The 25,693-nt window shown below is 39.3% G+C and overlaps 1 protein-coding gene across 1 annotated transcript in view; it reads right to left on the bottom strand.

Moving 5' to 3' along the window:
- Positions 1-25,693, bottom strand: part of RARS2 (arginyl-tRNA synthetase 2, mitochondrial) — a 90,362-nt gene that overhangs the window by 54,559 nt on the left and 10,110 nt on the right. The window contains exons 2-3 of the mRNA XM_007467305.1: positions 13,989-14,062; positions 858-960 (exon numbers count right to left, since the gene is read on the bottom strand). Coding sequence (XP_007467367.1) covers positions 858-960; positions 13,989-14,062 — 177 coding nt within the window. The remainder of the gene's footprint in view (positions 1-857; positions 961-13,988; positions 14,063-25,693) is intronic.

Raw genomic sequence — 25,693 nt, 5'->3', positions numbered from 1 at the left:
CCAGGGGGGAGCCACTAGCCTTTATTTTTGAGAACTCACAGGAGAAGGAGGAAATAAATCTTGTAATTAGGGTAATTTTATTCCTGGTATACTTCCTGATAAAAATCTGGGGTAATTTTTGTGGTCAAATAAACATTTACTTAGCTACCAAAGCTCCTTTATCATATTCATTCTTTAAACATTTTTTTCTATGAAAGTGACTTTCATTGTTTGGACTCTTCAGTGTGCCCATGCCCTCTTCTGTGTCACATGTAATAACCTTATTTAAAAAAAACTTCCCCCACAAACCTGCTTTTCTTAAGGTATTACACTAACAATTTAGATGTGGTCATTCACCACAGTCCTTTCAATTCCTCTTTTAGATACGGAACCCATCAGAGAAATTAGAAATGGAAGAGGTTTGTTAAATCATCTAACCACTTCTCTGCAATCATGATTCTATTTACATCTAATCATTTCTTCTCATATTTTAACGTTCATCTTCCCAGAAACTTATTTTTAAAACTGCAACCCACTGCTCTAATTTATCAAGCTTGTTCTCTTAAATTCAGAAGTCCATTCAGCTTCAATCTGTAAATTTAATTAACACTTCGGTCTTCCTGTAAGTAGTTAATCAATAACTTGAATAATGTCAGCTCAAGAGGAATGTTTTATACCTGATTTCAAAAACCATCCTAACCTTATAGTATGCAGCTAAAATAAGTTTAAATTATACTTTTCAAGGTGCCTTGGGAAAAAATGCTGTTAAATTCATTATTATGGCTGAGATAGCCTGCAGAGATAGCTTGCAGGGTAGTTTTTTCTTTGAAATACTACATTTATTATAATGTCAAAAAGAGATAATAGTGCTAAAGTACCTTCTCTGCCAGTCTCATGGTTTGAAGTTGAATATCTGGTCTTGAATGGTCATTGTTGTTTTCCAATAGAGAATCCACAGAAAGCTGAAAGTCAGCTACTTCTCTAAAGACAGACATTGAAACAGGAAAAGGCTGTTACCTTAAAAACATTACTAGTGTAACAAACAAACAAATGAAAAAGACTAATTACCCTGTGTTCTCTACATTGACACAATTTTATCAGAAGGAATTACACTTTCAAAATATAAAGCAATCAGAAATATCATCACCTTGTACTGATTTAGAACTTTATCTTGCATCACCTTACAAAACTCCTCCGCTTCCCTTACCTAGCTGTAGCTTTATAATATCTCTGTGGGAGAGGCAGAGCAACCACCTTATTTGATAGATGTGAAAAATGATGTCCAGCAAGTTCAACGTCTCCCCTAAAAATCCTCCTGCAACTAATAAGCAGACTCAGTAAAAAGCTCAAGTCTCTTGACTGCTTCTATCAGTACAAATCTTCTTCCACTATTCCACAAGCTTCCTTCATTCAAGTCCCTTCACTGACCTTCAAATGACCAAAGCACAATTTTAAAAAAATGTTGTAATCTGAGTTTCAACATGAGAGGAAGAATATTCTTCTTAACACTGAGTAGTTCCTTAAGGAGGCAGACAGTGCTGTTCTTTTCATTGGGCTGGTGATGAAACAATGCAAAAACAAAGAAATCAAGAAAGAAACACAAAGCAACCGATTCGTGAAAACAATCGTTTGCTTCAGAAGAGCAGTTATCTCTAGGAAAGGATGGTAGGGAGTGGAATCAAAGAAGTATATACAGGTGGCTTCAATGGTATCTATAATGTTTGATTTCTGAAAACAAAAATTTGGGAAAAAATTAAGACCTGACATATTCGAAAGTGAGCATGAGTTCATTACATTATTCGCTATAAATTTTCTGTAGTTTGAAATCTTCTAGGTGTAAAAATAATTTTAATTAATATACAAACATCCACATAATTACCAACACTGAACATCCTCTGATGTTTAATAATGAACTAGAGAATGAGACTTTATGGGCAGGATAAGTGGGTTGAACCATTATCTGTCTAGCCCATCTGTAATGCAAAATAGAGGAGCACAAATCACTTCCTTCTTACCACTCTTGAAATTCAGGCACATGTCTAAAAAATTCTGTGTGGCTTCTGATCACATTAAAGAATCTAGTCAATAATGACCATTAAGAATTTTCCTGAGCCTTGAGAAGTGACCAGGGCAGCAGAATCGAAGACCCTGAGCTTCCTTCCTTCCACACGCACACCAAAATTGCAGCGATTTACAGAGCAACTATCCATGAAATCCACCTGAAGACTAGGAGAAACTATCTCCTACCACTAAGGAAGGAACCACAATGAAACTAGTAAGGGGCAGAGATGTGGGAGAGTCAAGACCCACAAATGGGAGGATAATTACAATTACAGAGGTTTTCTCCAAGGAGCAAAGCCCCACACTGGGCTCCCCAGCCTGGGGGTCTACACTGGGAAGATGAGCCTGCAGCATTTTGGTTCTGAAAGCCGGTGGGGCTTACTTTCAGGAGAGCCAGAGGACTGTGGGAAATATAAACTCCACTCTTAAAGGGTGCACACAAAATTTCACAAGCTCTAAGGACAGGGCAAAAGCATAACTCGAAAGGAGCATGCGTCAGACCCACTTGCAGATCTTGGAGGGCCTCCCAAAGAGCAGGAGGCAAATGGAGCTCACCCTGGGGACAGAGATGCTGACAGCAGCCAATTTAGGGAGCTCACCCTGTCAGGACACTGGTACTGGTACGTGCCATTTTGAAACCCTCCCTCTAGCTTATTAGTGCTGGGACCCAGCTTCATGCACCAGCCAGTCCTCACCACCTCTGGGATACCCCAGGCCAGGGACCTAGCCCCACCTACCAGTGGGCTGACACTAGCCCAGGGACCCCCAAGCTGCCAGAGGTGGTCATAGGACCCTCTTTACCCACTGGGGTGGACACCAGCCCTGCGACTCCCTAGGCCCTGCAGCAAGAGACACAGCTTCGCCCACTAGTGGGCCAGCATTAGACTCTGGACCCACTGGGACACATCCCCACCCAACAGAACGCTGACATCACCTCCAGGATAGCTTGGGCACCTCAGCCAGCCATGTCAGGATATGACCACACTCACCAGTGGGCCATCACCAGCCCTTTCAACAATTGACCCTGCCCACCAGGAGGCCACCACCAGCCCCAGGACCACCCAACACCATGGCCCTATCCATCAGCAAGCTAACACTAGCTCTGGGACTCTGAGCCCTGCAGCCGGCCACCCCAGGACTTAGCTCCCCACCAGAGGGCCAGCACTAGCCCCAGGACCCCCTGTAGCTCTGTAGCCAGTCGCCTTCTGACCCAGCCCTGCCCACCTGCTGGCTTGCACCAGGCCCCGGACTCCCCTGGCAACACAGCCAGCCACACCAGGACCCAGCCCTCCTGACCAGCCTGTCAGCACCAATAATTGGACACATCAGGCCAAGCAGCCAGCTGGGCAGGGACACAGCCCCACCAGCTGAAGGCCAGATGCCCTGGGACTTGGCCCTGCCTACCAGTGAGCAGGCACTAGCCCTGGAACCTACTGGGCGTTGGCCCATCCCCAGTGGGCTGACACTGACACTGGGACCACTAGGGCCTTGCAGCTACAGATGCCAGGACCTGGCTCTGCCCACCAATGGGTCAGCACTAGCCCTAGGACCCACTGGGGCTCTGTAGCCAGTTGCCTGGTGACCAGATCCCAGCCATCTATTTATTGGCTGGCACCAGGACCTGGACTCCCCTGGCCATGAACTCCACTGCACCAGGATCTGGCCCCACCTACCAGTGACTGGCCCCCTTCACACAAGGCAGGGCCTGGCAACCCACTGTCCTACCCACAAAAGAGCCAGGCTTACTTGCATGACCACAGTAGTCAGCCTGCCACAATAGAAAGACCCAAAAAGCCCACATAGGGGACACCTCTAAAGCATATGACTCTAGTGACCAGAGGGGAGAGTGCTGCTAGGACACATGTGAAGTTTTCTACATAGGATCACTTGTCTAGAATAGGAAATGTAACCAACCTACCAAATACATAGAAATAAAAACAGAATTAGACAAAATGAGGTCTCAGAGAAATACATTCCAAATGAAGGAACAAGATAAAACGCCAAAAGAAGAACTGAGTGAAGCGGAGATAAGCAATCTACCCAATAAAGACTTTAAGGTAATGATCACAAAGATGCTTGGGAAAATGGATGAACAGAGGGAGAAGTTTTCAACAAATAGAAGATATAAAGTAGAATCAAACAGAGCTAAAGCATACAACAACTGAAATAAAAATACACTACAAGAAATTAATAGTAGATTAGATGATACAGAGGATGGATCAGTGAATTGGAAGAGCAGTGGAAATTACTACTCTGTGTGCTGAAAAAAAGGGAGTGAATGATATACTTACAGCAACAAAAGGGGGAAAAAAAAACCCCTACAACCAAGAATACTGTATCTAACAAGGCTTTCATTCAGATTTGAAGGAGAGATCAAACGTTTTACAGACGGGCTTCCCTGGTGGCGCAGTGGTTGAGAGTCCGCCTGCCGATGCAGGGGACACGGGTTCGTGCCCCGGTCCAGGAAGATCCCGCATGACGCGGAGCGGTTGGGCCCGTGAGCCATGGCTGCTGTGCCTGCGCATCCGGAGCCTGTGCTCCGCAACGGGAGAGGCCACAACAGTGAGAGGCCCGCGTACCGCAAAAAAAAAAAAAAAAAAAAAAAAAAAAAAAAAAAGTTTTACAGACAAGCAAAGCTAAGAGTTCAGCACCATGAAACCAGCTTTAAAAGAAAGGTTAATGGGATGGAAGAATATTGTTAAAATGACGATACTACCCAAGGCAATCTACAGATTCAATGCAATCCTTATCAAAATATCAATGGCATTTTCCATAGAAAAAGAATAATTCCAAAACTTGTATGGAAACACAAAAGACCCAGAACAGCCAAAATAATCTTAAGAACAACAAGCTGAAGTATAACACTCCCTGATTTCAAACTATGCTACAAATCTACAGTAATTAAAACAGTATAGTACTGGCACAAAACAGACATATAGGCACTCCCCTGGTGGTGCCGTGGTTAAGAATCTGCCTGCCAATGCAGGGGACACAGGTTCGAGCCCTGGTCTGGGAAGATCCACATGCTGCAGAACAACAACTAAGCCCGTGCGCCACAACTACTGAGCCTGTGCTCTAGAGCCCGTGAGCCACAACTACTGAAGCCCATGTGCCTAGAGCCCATGCCCCGCAACAAGAGAAGCCACCGCAGAGAAGCCCACGCACCGCAACGGAGTAGCCCCCACTCACCGCAACCAGAGAAAGCCCGTGCACAGCAACAAAGACCCAACACAGCCAAAAAATAAATAAATAACAAAAAAACAGACATATAGGTCAATGGAACAGAATAGAGAGCCCAGAAATAAACCAACATTTATATGGGCAACTCATCTACAACAAAGGAGGAAGAATATACAATCGAGAAAAGACAGCCTCTTCAATAAATGATGCTGGGAAACTGGACATTTACATGCAAAAGAATCAAACTGGACTACTCTCTCACACCATGCACAAAAAAGAAATTCAAAATGGATTAAAGACTTAAATGTAAGACCTGAAACAATAAAACTTGTAGAGGAAAACATAGGCAGTACATTCTTTTTTTTTTTTTTTTGCGGTATGCGGGCCTCTCGCTGTTGTGGCCTCTCTTGCTGCGGAGCACAGGCTCTGGACACGCAGGCTCAGCGGCCATGGCTCATGGGCCCAGCCGCTCCGTGGCATGTGGGATCCTCCCGGATCAGGGCACAAACCTGTGTCCCCTGCATCGGCAGTCAGACTCTCAACCACTGCGCCACCAGGGAAGCCCAGGCAGTACATTCTTTGACACTGGTCTTAATAATATTTTTTTTTTGCATATGTCTCCTCAGGCAAGGGAAGCAAAGCAAAAATAAACCAATGGGACCTAATCAATCTAAAAAGCTATTGCACAGCAAAGGAAACTATCACCAAAATGCAAATCACCTACTGAATGGGAGAAGATATTTGCAAACAATATATCCAACAAGGGGTCAATATCCAAAATATACAAAGAACTCATACAACTCAACATCAAATAAACAAACAACCCAATTAAAAAACAGGCAGGGTACCAGGATTGACATTTTTCCAAAGAAGACATACAGATGGCCAACAGGCACATGAAAAGTTGCTCAACATCACTAACCCTTAGGCAAATGCAGATCAAAATCACAATGAGGTATCATTCCTACCTGTCAGAATTGCTATTATCAAAAAGACAACAAATAATAAGTGTTGGGAACGATGTGGAAAAAACGGAACCCTCATACACTGTTGTTGGGAATGTAAATTGGTGCTGCTACTATGTAAAATAGTATGGAGATTCCTCAAAAAATTAAAACTAAGCTACCATACAGTCTATGAATTCCAAGTCTGGGTATTTATCCAAAGAAAATGAAAACACTAATTTGAAAAGATATGTATACCCCTATGTTCACTGCAGCATTATTTACTATAGCCAAGATATGGAAGGAACCTCAGTGCCCATCAATACATGAGCAAATAAAGATGTGGTATGTGTGCGCGCGCACACACACACACACCACACTGTAATATTATTCAGCCATAGAAAGAATGCAGTCTTGCCATTTGCAGCAGCATGGATGGACCTAGATGGTATTCTACTAAGTGAAATAAGTCAGAGAAAGACAAACACTATATGATTTCATTTAACTGCAGACTCTAAAAACAAAACAGATGAACAAACATAACCAAACAGAAACAGAATCATAGATACAGAGAACAAACAGGTGGTTGCCAGAGGGGAAGGGTGTAGGGGGAAGAGAGAAATGGGTGAGGAAGATTAAAAGGTACAAACTTTCAGTTACAAAATAAATGAGTCACAGGTATGAAACGTACAGTGTGGGGAATATAGTCAATAATTACACAATGCCCTTGCATGGTGACCAATGACAACTAGACTTAACGTGATCATTATGAAATGTACAGAAATCACTATGTTGTAGAATATGAACAGTGTTGTAGGTCAACTATACTTCAAAAACAAACAAGCAGGGGCTTCCCTGGCGGCGCAGTTGTTGGGAGTCCGCCTGCCGATGCAGGGGACGCGGGTTCGTGCCTTGGTCTGGGAGGATCCCACATGCCACGGAGCGGCTGGGCCCGTGAGCCGTGGCCGCTGGGCCTGCGCGTCCGGAGCCTGTGCTCCACAGCGGGAGAGGCCACAGCAATGAGAGGACCGCGTACTGCACAAAAAAACAAACAAACAAGCAAACAAACTAACAGATTCCTAGAAAAAGAGATCAGATTTGTGGCTACCACAGGTGGGGGTTAGGGGGAGGGGGAATTAGATGAAGGTAGTCAAAAGGTACAAACTTCCAGTTATAAGATAAATAAGTACTAGGGATATAATGTACAAAATGACAAAGATAATTAACACTTGTATGTTAAGAGAGTAAATCCTGAGAGTTTTTATCACAAGAAAAAATTTTTTTTCTCTATTTCTTTAATGTTGTCTATAGGAGATGATGGATGTTCACTAAACTTACTGTGGTCATCATTTCATGACAGTATGTATGCCAAATCACTATGCTGCACACCTTAAACTCATACAGTGCTGTATGTCAATTATATCTCAATAAAACTGGGGAGGGGGGAAGGATTCTCCTGCACCTTAATCCATTACCCGGCAGCCTAGTGTGGATTACACTTATCAACCTGAACTCATCTACCGATATTTGAGGTGTAACCGAAGACCCAAATTCAATTATTAATCAGTGTCTGTGTGCTCTTGGGCATGTTGCTTAATTTCTTTTGTAGCACAGTAAAATGGTGATGATAATGGCGCCTACTTAAGTTCTGGTAAAATAATCCTAGTTCTGATGTTAAATAAAAATGTTAATACAGTACCAAGCCATGGGAAATTATTCTGTCTGTAGTTCTTCACTTACTGGATTGGTTGGCAAACCATTCCGTTTCTTTTCTAAGACTATTCTCTAATGATTACATAACAATTGAATTTTCTAAAGATTAACTTTAATTGTGGAAACTCATATAAGGTATGAATATATTTATTCTTACCAAAGAACTCTGATAATTTAGTCAAGTATTTGTGCCAATAATGTGGGAAACTGAAGACATTAGTCTAACAAAATGGGAATAACAGAAAGATTAAAAAAATAAAAACCATATAAAGTTAAAATAAGAGCTGTAACAGCAAAATTAATTGAAAATAAAGATTTGAATGTACCAAAGACTAAATAATGATTTGACACATAGCTAAGATGCTTTTTTTTAAATTGAAGTATAGTTGATTTACAATGTTGTGTTAATTTCTGCTGTACAGCAAAGTGACTTAGTTACACATACATACATATATACATACATTCTTTCTGATATTCTTTTCCATTATGGTTTATCTCAGGATATTGAATATATTTCCCTGTATGGGATATTTTATAAAAGGTTTAATATGACCACAGACCTAAAGAATGGCTCTCAAACATCCAGGAAAACCCAAACAGGTCACACGATATTCTACAGATGGTTTAAAAAGTTAACCGTATGAAGTATCCAAAATTTTATTTAAGACATAAATAATAAACTAATTCAATTTAAAAATTCTCAATAAAATCAAATATTTTCAAGTAGTTCAGTGGTATAAGGACAAATTTTAAAAATCATCCTTTTAGGCCAATAATAATGATTAACACCAATTTATTAAACTAAGAATATTTAAAAAACAAATTCTAATTCTGTGCTGGGTTATTTGCTAGTATGAAAGGACCCATAGAGAAGTAAATGCTTCAGGGAGGTGAGGGTAATCAACCAGACTTGATCCCAGTTTTCCCTTTTGGGAGATTTTAATTATACACCCACAAGAAACTTCTGCTTTGTCTATTTAGTGAAGTAATTTTTTAAAAATTGATTTACAATATTGTGTTTAGTTGATTTACAATATTGTGTTAGTTGCAGGTGTGCAGCAAAGTGATTCAGTTACACACACACAAACGTGTGTGTATATATATATATTCTTTTTCAGATTCTTTTCCACTATAGGTTATTACAAGATATTGAATATAGTTCCCTGTGCTATACAGTAAGTCCTTGTTGTTATCTATTTTATATATGGTAGTGTGTATCTGTTGACCCCAAACTCCTAATTTATCCCTCCCTCCCCCACTTACCCTTTGGTAATCATAAGCTTGTTTTCTGTGTCTGTGAGTCTGTCTGTTTTGTAAATAAATTCATTTGTATCATTTTTTTAGATTCCACATATAAATGACATCATTTGATATTTGCCTTTCTCTGACTTACTTCACTTACTATGGTAATCTCTAGGTCCATCCATGTTGCTGCAAATGGCAATATTTCATTTTTTATGGCCGAGTAATATTCTATTATGCATGCATGCACGTGCACGCACACACACACCATATTCTTTATCCATTCGTCTGCTGATGGACACTTAGGTTGCCTCCATGTCTTGGCTATTGCAAACAGTGCTGCTGTGAACACTGGGGGGCATGTATCTTTTCGAATTAGAGTTTTTGTCTTTTCCGGATATATGCCCAGGAGTGGAATTGAGTTTTTTGTGTTTGTTTGTTTTTTAACAAATCTCTATACTGTTTTTCATAGTGGCTTTACCAATTTACATTCCCACCAACAGTGTAGGAGGGTTCCCTTTTCTCCACATCCTGGAGAGGCAATTCTTGAATGTGAACTATGTAAAAAGTCAGAACTGAAGCAGTCTAAATGTCCATCAACAGGGCAGCGTTAAGAGTAAGCCACTGTTATAAAGTGGTATTTTCAAAGAAATGATGCCAAGAGAAAGGGTTCAAAATCATACATACAGTTGTTTTATAGCTATGACTTTTTTAAGGCTGAAAGTCATATTCAAAGAGAAAAGAGGAAAGATATACCAAATTGCTAACATCAGTTGTCTTACTGTATGTAGTAAGAGTATGGGGGATTTTTTCTTCTTATTCTGTATTTTTCTGAATTTCCTTAAGGTTATGTTTTGCTTTCATGACAGAAAAACTAATTTTAAAATGACATAACTTCTAGACTATGAAAAGCAGCTGTCAAAATAGTCCACTGTGAAGAAGGAGAGAGGGTAGGGGTGTAGACAACACAAAACTGGCCACGTGCTAACGATCGTGAGTGATGGGCACACAGGGGCTCACTAAATTATTCCCTCTACTTTCATACCGTTTATAATTAAAAAAATAAGTTTAAAAAGCAATAGCTACTGGGCTTCCCTGGTGGCGCAGTGGTTGAGAGTCTGCCTGCCGATGCAGGGGACACGGGTTTGTGCCCCGGTCCGGGAAGATCCCACATGCCGCGGAGCGGCTAGGCCCGTGAGCCATGGCCGCTAAGCCTGTGCGTCTGGAGCCTGTGCTCCGCAACAGGAGAGGCCACAACAGTGAGAGGCCACAACAGTGAGAGGTCCGCGTACCGCAAAGAAAAAAAAAAAGCAATAGCTACTTCCCTACTGCTTCTGAGAAGTTGCTGTGGTTTCAGTCTGAAATCCATAGATCTGAGTAGTACTGGCTGGTAACAAAGTTACTAATTCTGTCTACTACAAGCAGTATTAAACAGGAATTTCACCACAGTTGAAAATACAGCTGGGACTTCCCTGGCAGTCCAGTGGCTAAGACTCTGCACGTCCACTGCATGGGGTGTGGGTTCAATTCCTGGTCAGGGAACTAAGATTCTGCATGTCATGGACAAAAAACAAAAAAATTCAGCTGACCCTTAAACAACTGGGGGGAGTTAGGGGCACTGACCACCCGAGCAGTTGAAAATTCCAGTGTAATTTTACAGTCAGCCTTCCAAATCCACGGTTCTGCATCCACGGTTCAACCAACCATGGATCATGTAGTACCATAGTTCAGGCTAGCTGAAAAAATCCACATATAACTGGACCCATGCAATTTAAACCCATGTTGTTCAAGGGAAAACAGTATAACTGAATTAGGAGACCTGAGCAAATGGATTCATATCACATTAAATAAACCAAATTAACAAAAATAAAATTTCTTAATTCTCCTGGCATGTTATAGCATTTTAGAATCAAGTTAGAAATATAGAACAGTTGGCCTTTTGACTTCCCTGGTGGTGCAGTTGGTTAAGAATCCACCGGCCAATGCAGGGGACATGGGTTCGATCCCTGGCCAGGGAAGATCCCACGTGCCGTGGAGCAACTAAGCCCTTGCACCACAACTACTGAGCCTGGGCTCTAGAGCCCGTGAGCCACAACTACTGAAGCTCACATGCCTAGAGCCCATGCTCTGCAACAAGAGAAGCCAGTGCAATGAGAAGCCTGTGCACTGCAACGAAGAGTAGCCCCCGCTCACCGCAAGTAGAGAAAGCCTGCATGCAGCAATGAAGACCCAACACAGCCAAAAAAGAAAAAACCCCAAAAAACAAGAACAGTTAGGCTTTGTTTTAGTACCCTAAAGAATAACTGGGTTTATGAAGGCAAAGCTAGGGTTTTCCTTTGTTGTAAACAAATTTAATATGCAGAATTTTAGGCTGGTAGCCTAGAAAAATTCAGGTCCTCCCCAGTATTTATTTTCTATAAACCAAAGTCCTGGTATTGCAGATTGTTAAAGTAGAGCTACCCAAAGGAACTGCAAGCAGGTAAAGAAAATCTTATTCAAAAGAGGGGCCAAGACAACAGGCACATTGGAAAGATGCTCAGCATCACTAATTATTAGGAAAATGAAAATCAAACCAATAATGAGATATCCCCTCACATCAGAATAGGTACTGTCAAAAAGGTGAGAAATAAGTGTTGGCAAGGATGTGGAGAAAAGGGAACCCTCATACACTGTTGGTGGGAATGTAAATTGGTGCAGCCACTATGGAGATTCCGCAAAATGTTAATAGAACCACCATATGATCCAGCTATCCTACTTCTGGGTATTTATCAAAAGAATATGAAAGCACTAATTTGAAAAGATATAAGCACCCCTATGTTTACTGCAGCATTATTTACAATAGCCAACACATGGAAATAGCCTAAACGTCCATAAATGAATAGATAAAGATGTGGTACATATATACAATGGAATACTACTTAGCCATAAAAAAGAAATAATGCCATTTGAAGCAACACGGACAGACCTAGAGATTATCATACTAAATGAAAGTAAGTCAGACAGAGAAAGACAGCTATTGTATGATAGTGCTTATATGTGGAATCTAAAAAAAAAAGGGTACAAATGAACTTATCTACAAAACAGAAATGGAGTTACAGATGTAGAGAACAAACTTATGGTTACCAGGGGGTAAGGTGGGGGAGGGATAAGATTGGGACTGACATATACACACTACCATATATAAAATAGGTAACTAATAAGGACCTATTGTATAGCACAGGGAACTCTACTCAATACTCTGTAATGGCCTATATGGGAAAAGAATCTAAAAAAAGAGGGGATATATGTTTATGTATAACAGATTCACTTTGCTGTACATCTGAAACTAACACAACACTGTAAATCAACTGTACTCCAATAAAAATTTTTTAAAAAGAAGTGGTATATATATAAACAATGGAATACTACTCAGCCATAGAAAAAGATGAGATCTTGCCATCTGGGACAATGTGGATGGACCTCGAGGGTATTATGCTAAATGAAATAAGTCAGACAAAGAAAGACAAATACCGTATGATTTCACTCATATGTGGAGTATAAGAAATAAAAACAAAGTAAGTGAACAAACCAAACATGCAGCTACAGAGAGGGTGGTGGTTACCAGAGGGGAAGGGGTGGTGGGGCAGGGGGGAGGGTGAAATGGGTGAAGGGGATCAACTGTATGATGACACATGGAAACTGAAGTTTTGGCGATGAGCACGCTATACTGTTTAGAGAATGCTATGCACATGAAATTTATATAATGTTATAAGCCAATGTTACTTCAATTAAGAAAAAAGACAAACAAAAAGATGGGCCAATACGGTTCAGCTTATTAAAGTTCTTTGAAACATAAAATAAAAACTGAGACATTCCCATTATTATGCAAAATGTCCTTTACAGATTTTATGAAATAGGTAACTGGTTTGCAACATTACATCAATTTACATATAATTATATGGCCCATCTTTTGGTCAGTAGTTGCCTCTGTTCTTGGAACTCAGTACAGATGAAGTTGTAGCAGGCCATTTTAAAGATGCTCTCTTTTACAAGGCCACATGTAGCCTTTCTCTTTCTTCTCCACTTATCTCTTTGTCCTATTCTGGGAAAAAGAACATTCATTCTACTCAATCTTAAAATCCTGACAAAGTTAAGGGGACAAAATACAAAGACATAATGGTATAATTTAGATAATGGTATCATTATATCATAATGGTACAATGATAATTTAAGCTTAGGGCTTAAATGCCTACTATGTAGCTAATTTCTTGTCATTATTAATTAACTGAGAGGGTATTTTATCCAAGTATTGAAGTTTTCTAGCCAACTTGTAAACAGGTATCAATGAGAATGACCAAACAAAAGAGATATCTCTCTGAATCCAAGAAGCAACTATAGGTTGTATGTAGTCCTAACCAGTAATTCTCTATCACTGGCGGGGGGCCTCGAATGGAAACAAGCAAAAAAACCAAAACCTGCAAAAAAAAAATCTAGCAGGTAAATATGGCACAATAGTATTCAAGTATTAGATAGGTGTAAAATCTCTAAGATCCCTTTAAAAACTGATTTTCTAACTACAATCTAACTACAATCTTAGTTCTTTTATTTGCTGTTACAGAATTAAATTCGAACCTCATTCCAAATTCTTAAAGACTGCCATAATTATAGTTATTAGAATAAACATCAAAACATGAGAATACTAATATAATCTGCCATGTCAGTATGTAAAATATTGATTTTAATTTTATTATTTAAATCCATGGGAATAATAGGTTAAATCATATATTAAGGTTAATTTCAAGGACTATTCTGTAAATTGAAGAGTAACTTTTTTTGTATATTGACAAAGCCAGCAACATTCTAGATCATTACAAATATATTATACTTAACTCTTTTCTGGAAATTGGAACTGCAGATATTGACTTGATCAAGTATTCTGGAGGAAGATCCAACACTCTTGAAAGCTAAAAATCAAAAAGAACAAACAGCACAAGATTGTTAATATATTTGTTCCAGATTCAATAGAATGCTACTCAACAATTGAAAAAAAATTGAGACACAACACAAATGAGCTACAAATGTACTATGCAATGTGACAAAAGCCAGACTCAAAAGGCTACATAATGTAGATTCAGTTTATTTGACATTCTGGAAAACCCAAAACTGTAAGGATAAAGATTAGATCAGTGGTTGCCAGGGGTTGAAGATGAGAAAAGGGTTTGACCATAAATTAGCAAATAGAACTGCTTACCAAAAAGGATGAATTTTATATTTATAAATTTTAAAAACTTTTTATTTATTTATTTTTTATAAAAAGAGAAGGGATGAACTGCTGGGACCAAAGATAATTTGCTTTTTAATTCATTCATAAAATCTTTTTGTGTTAGGCACTGTTTTAGGAGTTGGGGATACAGCAGTGAAGAAACAAAAATCTCATGCTATTTAAATAAACAAGCAAACATATACATAATGGGGGGAAAATCTGACCCCCAGGCTCTATCAAAAGTTTACTCACTTGTTTGTTTGTTTATTTATTTATTTATGGCTGTGTTGGGTCTTCGTTGCTGTGCGCAGGCTTTCTCTAGTTGCAGTGACCAGGGGCTACTCCTTGGTGCGTGGGCTTCTCATTGAGGTGACTTCTCCTTGTTGCGGAGCATGGGCTCTAGGCACGCGGGCTTCAGCAGTTGTGGCACGCGAGCTCAGTAGTTGTGGCTCGCGGACTCTAGAGCCCAGGCTCAGTAGTTGTGACTCTCAGGCTTAGTTGCTCCTCAGCATGTGGGATCTTCCCGGACCAGGGGTCGAACCCGTGTCCCCTGCATTGGCAGGCAGATTCTTAACCACTGCACCACCAGGGAAGTCCCTACTCGTATTTTTGAAAAGCTCACTGAATGACTGTAATGCACAGTCATAGTTGTGAACTACTGCCTTCATCAGGAACTCAAATTATGCCTAATTTTTCTTTGAAACAATCCTATGACTTTCATACTATTATAGCCTTCACTTCATGAATGATGAAACTGAAGTACAGAGAATTTATGTAACTTGCTTAGGTGGAAAAGCTGGGATGTAAACACAAACTATCTATAACCAGAACCTACCTTCAACCCCTATGTCATATCGATACCCTTTCAACAAAAAATGCATGAAAACGAAACAGTGAAAATAGCAGTACAGCCATAGTGAATTTAAAACTGTCTTCATCTTTCTTGCCCACTTCCTCAATCCTTACGCAATGGACAAGTCATGGCTGGTGAGAGAGAAGGGAAAGGGAGTAATGGGGTAAATAGGAAAAGTAAAGAATGTAAGAAGAAGCAATCTTAATCTTCCTCAGAGGGGTAAGTGTTCAGAAGGAAAGGAATAAAACTAAAGTCACTATCTCCATTATTAGTAATAATATTTACCCTATTAACAAAAGAAATCATTTGCTGAATTTCATTAACGCAAAAAAAAGGTCAAAACTTGCAGACCAGGAGCTGTCATTTACCTTTAAGATACTCTGTATATTTCTGCTGATCAAGTATATGCTGATTTTTTAAATCTCAGAGTACAGTCTTTATTTTTAAATTCTAGCCTTTAGGAACTGAATTACTGTATCCTTTACAAAAAAGGCTTTTTTTCCTTAAGATACTTTCCCAGAAGTGGATAAATACTTCCAAAGCACTTACAGAATAAAAGGCTGTAACTGTTCATGTTTATATTACAAAATGTTCCTGCCAAAACAGATACATCAGTAATAAAGATTCTATTATAATTTCTCTTAAAAAAATTCAAATTCCAGCTCGACTTTTACTGTCTATGAGCCCTTGGGAAAGTCATTTTACATCAACAAGCTTAAGTTTTCACATCTGAAAAGTGGGGATAATAAATCTATTAATAATAAACTAGGGCTCTTGTGAGGACTAACAAAATTGTGTCACATAATAAGCATGTAATAAATATTATTTTCTTCTTCCTTTAAAAGGTTTTATTTTGGGAGACTTCCCTGGCGGTCCAGTGGTTAAGACTCTGCATTTCCATTGCAGGGGGCACAGGTTCAATCCCTGGTCAGGGAAATAAGATCCCGCATTTTTGACATAATGTCTTTCAAACTTACCCATAACCTTCTCCTATATCTTAGATATAACTAAACTCTGCTGGGGGGAAAAAAAAAAAAAAAAAAAGGAACGTCGTTCACCATCCAGTTATACATGGATTAAGTCATTAGCCACTGCAGTTTCTGACCAATAATGAACCCTGAGAGGAGTTCAGGGCAAAAAACAGGATGAGGCACACTGTACTGTGGAAAAACAGGCCCCTTAGATAGTTCTATGTATATCTCAGGAAGAATTTTAATAACCAGATTCTTGCATCTTCCCATATCTAGAAAAGCACCAAAATCATTAAGATATCTGTTCCTTGTGACTAGCTGTCATCTTTTACTGAGATGTAAGCCTGACTGCACATATTCCCCAGCCAACAATCATGATTAAACTGGCTCCTCCCCCTACCTCTTTGGAGTTTACTCAGAGCTACTGAGTGGCTGTCTCCCAGGATATAGTCATCAGTAAGGACCCTGAATAAAGCTGAAACTGACAACTCACACCTCTTACATTGTGCATTTTTTCAACAAAGGCCAATTTTTTAACCTTTATCTCACAAATAAGTTATGAACTTTGGAATGTAAACATATTACCTAGGACCAACACAAAAAATTCTCTGATAAAAACTAAACACTACTTAAAAGTTTATTTCTTCTACCATACCTCATTTGCTCCAAAAGAGCTCTGAGGGGGTTTAAACCATAAAAATAAAATGGAGGTATGAAATTGTGCCAGCAAACTCAAGCTAAAGATAATCAGGCTTCTTGGCAACCAAGGTGCAAAGGGAATCTACACAGCACTTTTTACCTCGTAAGAGATAAACAAGTCAGTAGGAACAAAGTTTTCCTAAAAGTAAATTCTAAGACCAAGTTATATACACATGAAGATGTGAAGATCAAAATAGAAAATACCTTCAATAGTAATTTTACAAAGGCACAGAAACATTCTTATAGAATGTAAATTTAAAAAACCAAGAAGAAAGGGACTGGGGAGAAAGGAGGAATGGGGAGTAACTGTTTAATAAGGACAGTTTCAGTTTGGTAAGATGAAAATATTGTGGAGATGGTTGGTGGTGATGGTTGCATAACAATGTAAATGTACTTAATGCCACTGAACTGTACATTTTAAAATGGTTAAGATGGTAAACTTTATATTAGAGAAACGCAAATCAAAAATAAAATGAGGTATCATCTCACACTGGTCAGAATGGCTATCATTAAAAACTCTACAAATAAATCCTGGAGAGGATGTGAAGAAAAGGGAAACTTCCTACACTGTTGGTGGGAATGTAAGTTGGTACAGCCACTATGAAGAACAGTGTGGAGGTTCCTCAGAAAACTAAAAATAGAACTACCATATGATCCAGCAATCCCCCTCCTGGGCATAGATCCAGAAAAGATGAAAACCCTAATTTGAAAAGATACATGCATCCCAATGTTCACTGTAGCACTAATCACAGTAGCCAAGACATGGAAGCAACATAAATGTCCATCGACAGATCAATGGACAAAGAAGATGTTACATATATTCAAGGGGATACCATTCAGGCATAAAAAAGAACGAAATAATGCCATTTGCAGCAACATGGATGCAACTAGAGATGATCATACTAAGTGAGTAAGTCAGAAAGAGAAAGACAAATACCATATGATATCACTTATATGTGGAATCTAAAAACATGACAAAAATGAACCTATCTACGAAACAGAAACAGACTCACACACATAGAGAACAGAGTTGTGGTTGCCAAGGGGGAGAGGTTTGGGGAGGGATGGAGTGGGAGGCTGGGGTTAGCATATGTAAACTACTATATATGGAATGGATAAACAAGGTCCTACTGTACAGCACAGGGAACTATATTCAGTATCCTGTGACAAACCATAATGGAAAAGAATATAGAAAAAGTATATATATGCATAAATGAATCACTTTGCTGTATAGCAGAAATTAACAGATCATAAATCAACTATACTTCAATAAGACAACAAACCATAAAAAAGATGTTAATGTTATGTGTATTTTCCCACAATTAAAAACAAAACCCAAAAATACTTTGGGATTAAGTAGTAGAAAGAAGTCGTCTTTAGATAATCTCTCATTTCCTACCCATTATCAAATTAAAATGAAAAGGAAGGAAGAACGGAGAGGAGAAAGAAAGGAAGGTAGGTCACAGGCTGGTTGGTTCTCCAGCAAAAAATACACATAATAGGCATAGCCCAAAGTTATAAACTTCAAAAGTGGTAATCAAGCAAAGATACACCAGACTCTGAGAAGAAATGGGGCAGCCCTGTTTGGCAAGGCTCCTAAGCTGAATTAACAATTCTCATTAATACCCAAATCTGGAGAGAAAACACTGAATGAATTCCATTATTTTTTTTATCTGTGACTGAGAGATGCTACAGAACTGCGGGAAAGAATGAGGAAAAGAGAGAAGTGATTTCCAGCACAAGTAAGGCTTCTAGGGCAGAATCTGAGGGCCTCCCCAATGGAAACACAATACATTCCCCAATTACAGGGAGTAAATTCTGATATTGTGCTGCATGGGCAGGAAGAATCAGAGGAGGAACTTCTATAGGAAGATGGAAAAATATCAGAACTAGCTAGCAAAAATATGCCAAGTCAGAATTCAGGAGTAACGTGTACAGGTCACCACGACCTCCTGGAGACAAAAGAGGAGTGGAAAGCTGCAGAGTTTATATTTTTATAATCACAAAACTGAGGTGAGCCAAGAACAATTCTGAAATGGAGAGTGAAGAAGTCATCCACACAATGTGGAAGCAAATATAAAGTCTGGGCAGAGCTGTCAAGCACTGGTAAGTGAACAACAGGCATCAAAAACAGACAAACAAACTGAAAGAGACAGAGATAGGGAGAGGGAGGGGCAGGGACTGAAAGAAAAAGACAGAATGAAAGAAATGTGGCACACAGGACATCAAAGAACTCTGGAAGAAAAATATAATACATTCTTCATAAGGGCTTCCAGATTTGTGAATAAGCAAGAACTGAAAGATGGAAAAACAACAGTGAGATAAAAAGGGAGTCTAAAGATTAAATAAATTGATGATCAAACAGTTATTAGAGAACTATTAATTAGGAAACACAAAGGAAGAGTGTACTCAGAATTGAAAATAAAAGTATAACACATAAGGGCTAAGATAATCAGATAATACAGATTTTAAAAAACATAGGGGATTCCCTGGTGGCGCAGTGGTTGAGAGTCCGCCTGCCGATGCAGGGGACATGGGTTTGTGCCCCGGTCCGGGAAGATCCCACGTGCCGCGGAGCGGCTAAGCCCGTGATCCATGGATGCTGAGCCTGCGCGTCCGGAGCCTCTGCTCCGCAACGGGAGAGGCCACAGCAGTGAGAGGCCCGCGTACCGCAACAAAAAAACAAAAAAACAAAAAAAAAAAAACCAAAACAAAGAGATCAAAGATACATAAAATTGGGTACAAGATAATCCAACCTTAGGATAACTGGTGCCCCTAAAATACAAAAAGAGCAACAGCAAAGAAGCAAGCAGACAGGAAGACAGGTACATTGGTTCTCCAGCAGCATTAAGGACAGAGAGACAAAGCACAAAGCCACACTCTTCACAAAGTGATACTCAAGAAAAGATACAAAAGATTCTCAAGCAGAATGGAGCACCTTTATTTTAGCAGGGCTCCTACCTTAGTCTTACTTTCCAGAAGCCATCAAGATGAATGAATAAAACCCAAGAAAAATAAAAGTATTCATAGATATGTATCTTGGATCCCCCAAAAGCAGGGCCTGGGAAAAGGACTGTGTGCAGGTAGTTTATCTGGGAAGTGATTGCTGAGGGCAGAAGTGATATACTGGGGAGAGTGAGAGAGGAGAAAAAGTAAATACAAGATTGTGCTATCAAGTTCACTGCTATAGGCAATAGGGCCTTAATTTCTATCGTACTTTTCAAGAGGTTTACATAGTGTATATCAAAGTGTCTATCCAAAAATAGGGAGCAGGCGCTTCTATCCCCCAGTGACTGAGGGGTGTCCTTGAGGGTGTTCACTCCACCACGCTTAAGCCAAGTATGGGTCGTTAGCAGGCGTTCTGACAGCGTGAAGTGCTATTAAGAGTAAGTGAATGGAAGCACATGTGAAACTGTTCACTTAAGTGGCAGCTAGAACCAGGTGTGACCAAAGTGATAGGAGATTGGGCATAATAGCCAATAAAAGGGAAATCGTCCCTGAAATTAAGAACGAAATCTGAATTGTTGTATGTGACTGTGATGGCACACCACTCAGCAGTAAAATGAAAGAACTGGACCTCTGTGCACCATTATGGATAAACCTTTTTTAAAATTTGAAGGAAACAAACAAACAAAAAAAAACCCAAGTTACAGAAGGATAATTAGTTTGACTCCCACTTATATAAAATTTAGTAACTTGAAAAAGAATACTATTTAGGGATACATTCCTAGGTAGTAAGTCACATGCACAGGCATGATAAACAAAACCTCATATGTGAGGAAAGAGTTTGCATCCAGGGATGGGTACCCAGGAGATTTTAATAGTGTTTGTAATAGTTTATTGCTCAAGCAGGGTGAAGTGTACATGGATACTAACAGGATTCTTCTCCATGATTAAATATCCCCCCCCCCCAAAAAGGAAACAAATGGAATCTATAGATCAAAATAAATGACTATGTCAGGAAAACATAACACAGAAAATTCAACACTGAGACACATCCTGGTCAAGTCTCTAAATTTCAAAAATAAAGCACCCAATCAAGAAAACTCCAGAGATGAAATAAATGTACTTTACTTTGTAGCCATGTTACCTAATCACAAAGATCATGATCTGGTTAAAGTAAATAATTTAGCAATGATATTGTATAGGGCAAAATTCATCTACTAGAGAAGCTGCAAACTGATTTGCTTATTTCACTTGCTCAGTTCTTTCCTTAATTTGAATTCGTTGCCAACATATGAAAACTGGAAAAAAATTAAAATAACATTAGATTGTTATATGACATTTGCATCTGTAGTATCAGACTTTGGAAAATCAAAAATCAGAACTAAACAATCTGGTGTTATTGCTTTATTTCTAAAAGGAAGATTTTTAATATTATTTCTAAATTTATTATTTTCATATTATTTCTAAACATGCTAATTTTCTAGTTATTAACCCTCCTTTTGATATGTCTAGGATTATTTTTTCTGAGAAATCATAATTTCTTAAAAAAACAAAAGTTAAAAAAAAAACCCCTTCTTGAAAAATCTACTCATAAAGAAATCCAATTAAGCCATGTATCAGGAAAAGGACTGGTGGTAAGCAATGTATCCAATTCAAAATAAGGTGAATAAGAGACAAGTCATGCAAATACCATTAATAAACAGACTAAGTGTTACAAACTTTGAGAAAGTTACTGAAACAAATTAGGAAAGGTAGAGGAAAGTTATACCAACTATAAGAGTGCTAATGTTCTCTTCTTTCATGGCAAGGGTTGATACTGCCTAAATCTTAAACAACAAGATTTTTAAAAATTTATAATTAACATATATTATATTAGTTTCAGGTGTACAACACAGTGATGAATGATCACCAAAATAAGTGCAGTTACCATCTCTCACCATACAAAGTTACAGTGTTATTGACTATATTCCTTATGTGTATGTTACATCCCATAACAACATATTTTACAGCTGTAAGTTTGTACCTCTTAATTCCCTTTATCTATTTTGTCCAACCCCCTACCCACTCCCCTCTGGTAAAAACCAGTCTGTTCTCTGTATCTAGGAGTCTCTGAAACATCAAGATTTAAAAAAATAAGCTCCAAATTGTGATGTTTTTCATAATCTCTTAACTGTAGAGGACTCGTTTAGGAAATTGATCAATAATTCTTTGAATTGCACTTTGGATTCTTTTTCTTTCGTTATATTCAAGCTAAACTGTGTTTAATACTTTTTACTTAAAACTGCATTTAGGTTATGAGTACGTGGGGAATCATAATAGTATTATACTTTTAGCAGCTGGACATTTTCCATTGTAAAACTTAAAAAAAAAGCTTGTTACAATACAGTCCAATTTTTATAAAAAGCATATCTATTCTGTCTTCCCATCTTCTTTTTTCTGCCTGTATATCTGCAAAGAAATGTATCTAAAATAGAGGTCAATCAATGTTAGTGATAACTTTATTTTTTAAATTCTATGTACTGTAATTCTTTACAATAAGCAAGTATTATATTTGCAAAAATGAGAAAGATTTTTTTCTTTACCAAAGCACAACTTCATAAAAGTATCTACTGTTAAGGAATTCCTAATGAAAATTAAGCAGTATGGTTCAGATATATAGCTTTCTGTTTCTTTAACTTCATGTGGGGCTATTGGGCTGCACCCTGCAGGCCTACAAGCCTTGTTGGATGCCCAGCCTGGAGACCGAAGAAAGAGCCCAGAGACAGCTACAGAGACACTACTGATTTATCGGATAGAGGATCTTACACGTCTGAAGCAAAAGGTCCTGGAGCAACACCCCGCTGTGTATGGCTGACGGCAGACAGGACATGGCAGCCAGCTTCGCTACTTGGGAGAGAACGAGGCTGCCATTTATAGGGGGAATTGACGTCAGGTTGGCTCAACAGTTACCAGAAAAACTAGCAGCTGAGGTAGGGGGCAAGCAAGTAGGCGGTTACTGATTAAGCCCTATAATTAAGAGGATTGGGTAGTTATGTGAGTGAAGCAGGGCTTGGTCAGCAGGGAATATACAGACAGTAAGGGAACAGCCATCTTGAATGGCCTGATCATACAGGTGCTAAAGTTTTCACCTAGGGTAATGGTAAATAATTAGGTCCCCAACACCAAAAAGCCTCTGGGGTGGTGGTGGTGTGGAGAGGGGCTTCAAAATACCCCATCCTCAGAACTGTAACAGATAATATAATGACTAATGAATACTGCATGCATACAATACAAACACAATTCTAAGTACCCTGTTTATATTAATTCATTGAACCTTAATGACAAGCCTATAAGGTAGCTAAATCATTTTCCACAGTTTACAGATGAAGTACAGTGAACTTACACACCTATCAGAGAAGCTGGATTTAAACCCACGTGTCTTTTGTTCTTAGTCACTATACCAGTGGTTCTCACATTTTGCACATGGGAATGACCCAGGGATCTTTAGAAAACACCGAGGTCTGGCTTCCACATGTAAGTATTCTGTCTAATTAATACAGGGTATGACCTGGGCAACAGATGTTAAAAAGTTCTGGGGGTTGATTCTAATGTGAGGTAGAGCATGGGGACCACTGAACTACACCTTTCTGCTTCCTGGTCATCCCTGGCTAGTGGTTATCAAGCCCGGATGAACACCAAAATCCCCTGATAAGGTTGAGAACTTCAAGGCCCTCACCCCACCCCAGCTCAAGGGGCCTGGGCTTAGGTATTTTTTTCAGTGCTTCTCAGGTGATTCCAGTATCAAGTAGACAAAGCTTGAGAAGCACTGCAGAGGGAGACACCAGCTGCCTTCCACTTTAACAATCAGTGCCCAAGCTAGTGAGGGATCTTAATTAATTCGAGGAGTATCTTTTAAATGGGGTGGGCGCACACACACACACCAAGAAACAAAGAAAAAGGAACCACTGTCAAATGTCAGAGAGCGTGGTTTTTAATTCACCTACAGTCTCACAGGTTCAGAACTATTCTGGAAATAATAGGACTTGTCTCTGAGATTGAACTTAGTGTTTTCTCTGATGAAAATGTGACCTATGAGTTTCCTTAGCTACAGATTTCTTTTTTTCCCCTTTAGCTAAAGGTGTTTCTCCTGGCGTTGGGCTTCATCTAGGGCTACCACAGGTGAAACAAGAGCCTATCGATAACTATCTACTTGAGGCCTCAGATTAGTGAATGAAAAAATTTTTACAGAATATGCTAAAAGTTTACTCAGTTGAAAATAAAATAAGAAAAGAAGACTAAGGCTCAAAACTTTAGAGCTAAAAACAGAGGAATAAAATCCACAAAACAGGGGACTTCCCTGGTGGTGCAGTGGTTAAGAATCCGCCTGCCAATGCAGGGGACCCAGTTCAATCCCTGGTCCGGGAAGATCCCACATGCCGCGGAGCACCTAAGCCCATGCACCACAACTACTGAGCCTGCGCTCTAGAGCCCAAGAGCCACAACTACCGAACCTGCATGCTACAACTAACGAAGCCCATGTGCCTAGAGCCCGTGGCTCCACAACAAGAGAAGCCACTGCAATGAGAAGCCCACGCACCGCAAGGAATAGTAGCCCCCGCTCGCTGCAACTAGAGAAAGCCCACATGCAGCAACACAGTCAAAAATAAATAAATAAAATTTATATTTAAAAAAAACCCCAAAATCATTAATCACAGTCCTTGAGAAATAAACTAAATAACTTCCAACTGAATGAAGAGGAAATCTGAGGTTGAAAGCAGAAGCACTTCTTAAAGGGAGTATCAAAAGTGAAAATATACACATCCCAGATCTGGTTTGGGAACCTAAGACCAGAGATTCTCATGTATAATATAATAATGACTAATATGTATTGAGTGCTCACAATGTACCAGGTACAATTCTAAGCCTTGGATTTGGCAACCTGAAGTCAAAGATTCTAATGTAATAGAATCTTTGGCTTCTAGGGTACCCAGCATGAGCGAGCCATTAATTAATCAGCTTGCGGGCAGTTCTCAACCATTTCTTCCCCTGGCACACAGGCACACATAAGTCTTACGCTTAGTACTCAGGTACTGAACAGAAAGCCAAAAAATATCCTATCAGTCTGGCTCTAGATAGGCTCTAAATTCATTTAGGAGCTAAGCTTGCCAGGTTCAAGATCAAAATCTCCAATAACCACATAAAAACCCTAATTTTGCAGATGAAAAAGAGATCCTTATGCTTTAGTAACCAAACATGTAGGTGGCAGAACTGATATCTTTTGAAAATTAGTTTTGTATTTTACAAGTCTACAAGGCAATGAGTTTTAAAACTCTTGAAAGATTATCAATCACTCTTCCAGATCTTAAATTACTTAAACTGTCAATTACCACTGGTTATTCCTCAGTTCTGACTCTCTAATATAACCAGGTCAGCTGTGGATGTTTGCCACCAAGAGCCAATGCACGAGTACTCCCACATCTGCAGAGATATTCTTCAGGTCTGAATTAGCTCAAAGACTCAAGGAGTCTGCAAACGAGGTATCAACAGAAACTTTGGGGTTCAGAAAAGAACTTCCCAAATGATTTAATGGGCAAGTCATTCGCAATTATTTATAATGAAAGAAATTTAGCATGGCTCTTACAGAACTTGTGGTCTAAAGCAGAACTGAATGCTAGTGGGCCTGTGAGAATAGGTTAGAAGCAAAGCACACACCTAGATAATCCAGTCAGTTACTGTAGTTCATCTGAATGTGGATGAGTAATCTTCCCAACATAACCAGTTCTAAACTGAAATACTTATGTTGGGAAGATATTTCAGCTTAGGACTGGATGACAACAACTGGACAAGTTTAACTGCTCCTTGAGGTTACACCTGAGATCTGACA

The sequence above is a fragment of the Lipotes vexillifer genome, unplaced genomic scaffold (assembly GCF_000442215.2).
Source record: "Lipotes vexillifer unplaced genomic scaffold, Lipotes_vexillifer_v1.1 scaffold554, whole genome shotgun sequence".
Taxonomy (NCBI): Eukaryota; Metazoa; Chordata; class Mammalia; order Artiodactyla; family Lipotidae; genus Lipotes; species Lipotes vexillifer.
Note: the sequence above shows the minus strand (reverse complement) of the source record. Positions and strands in the feature narration are given on the sequence as shown.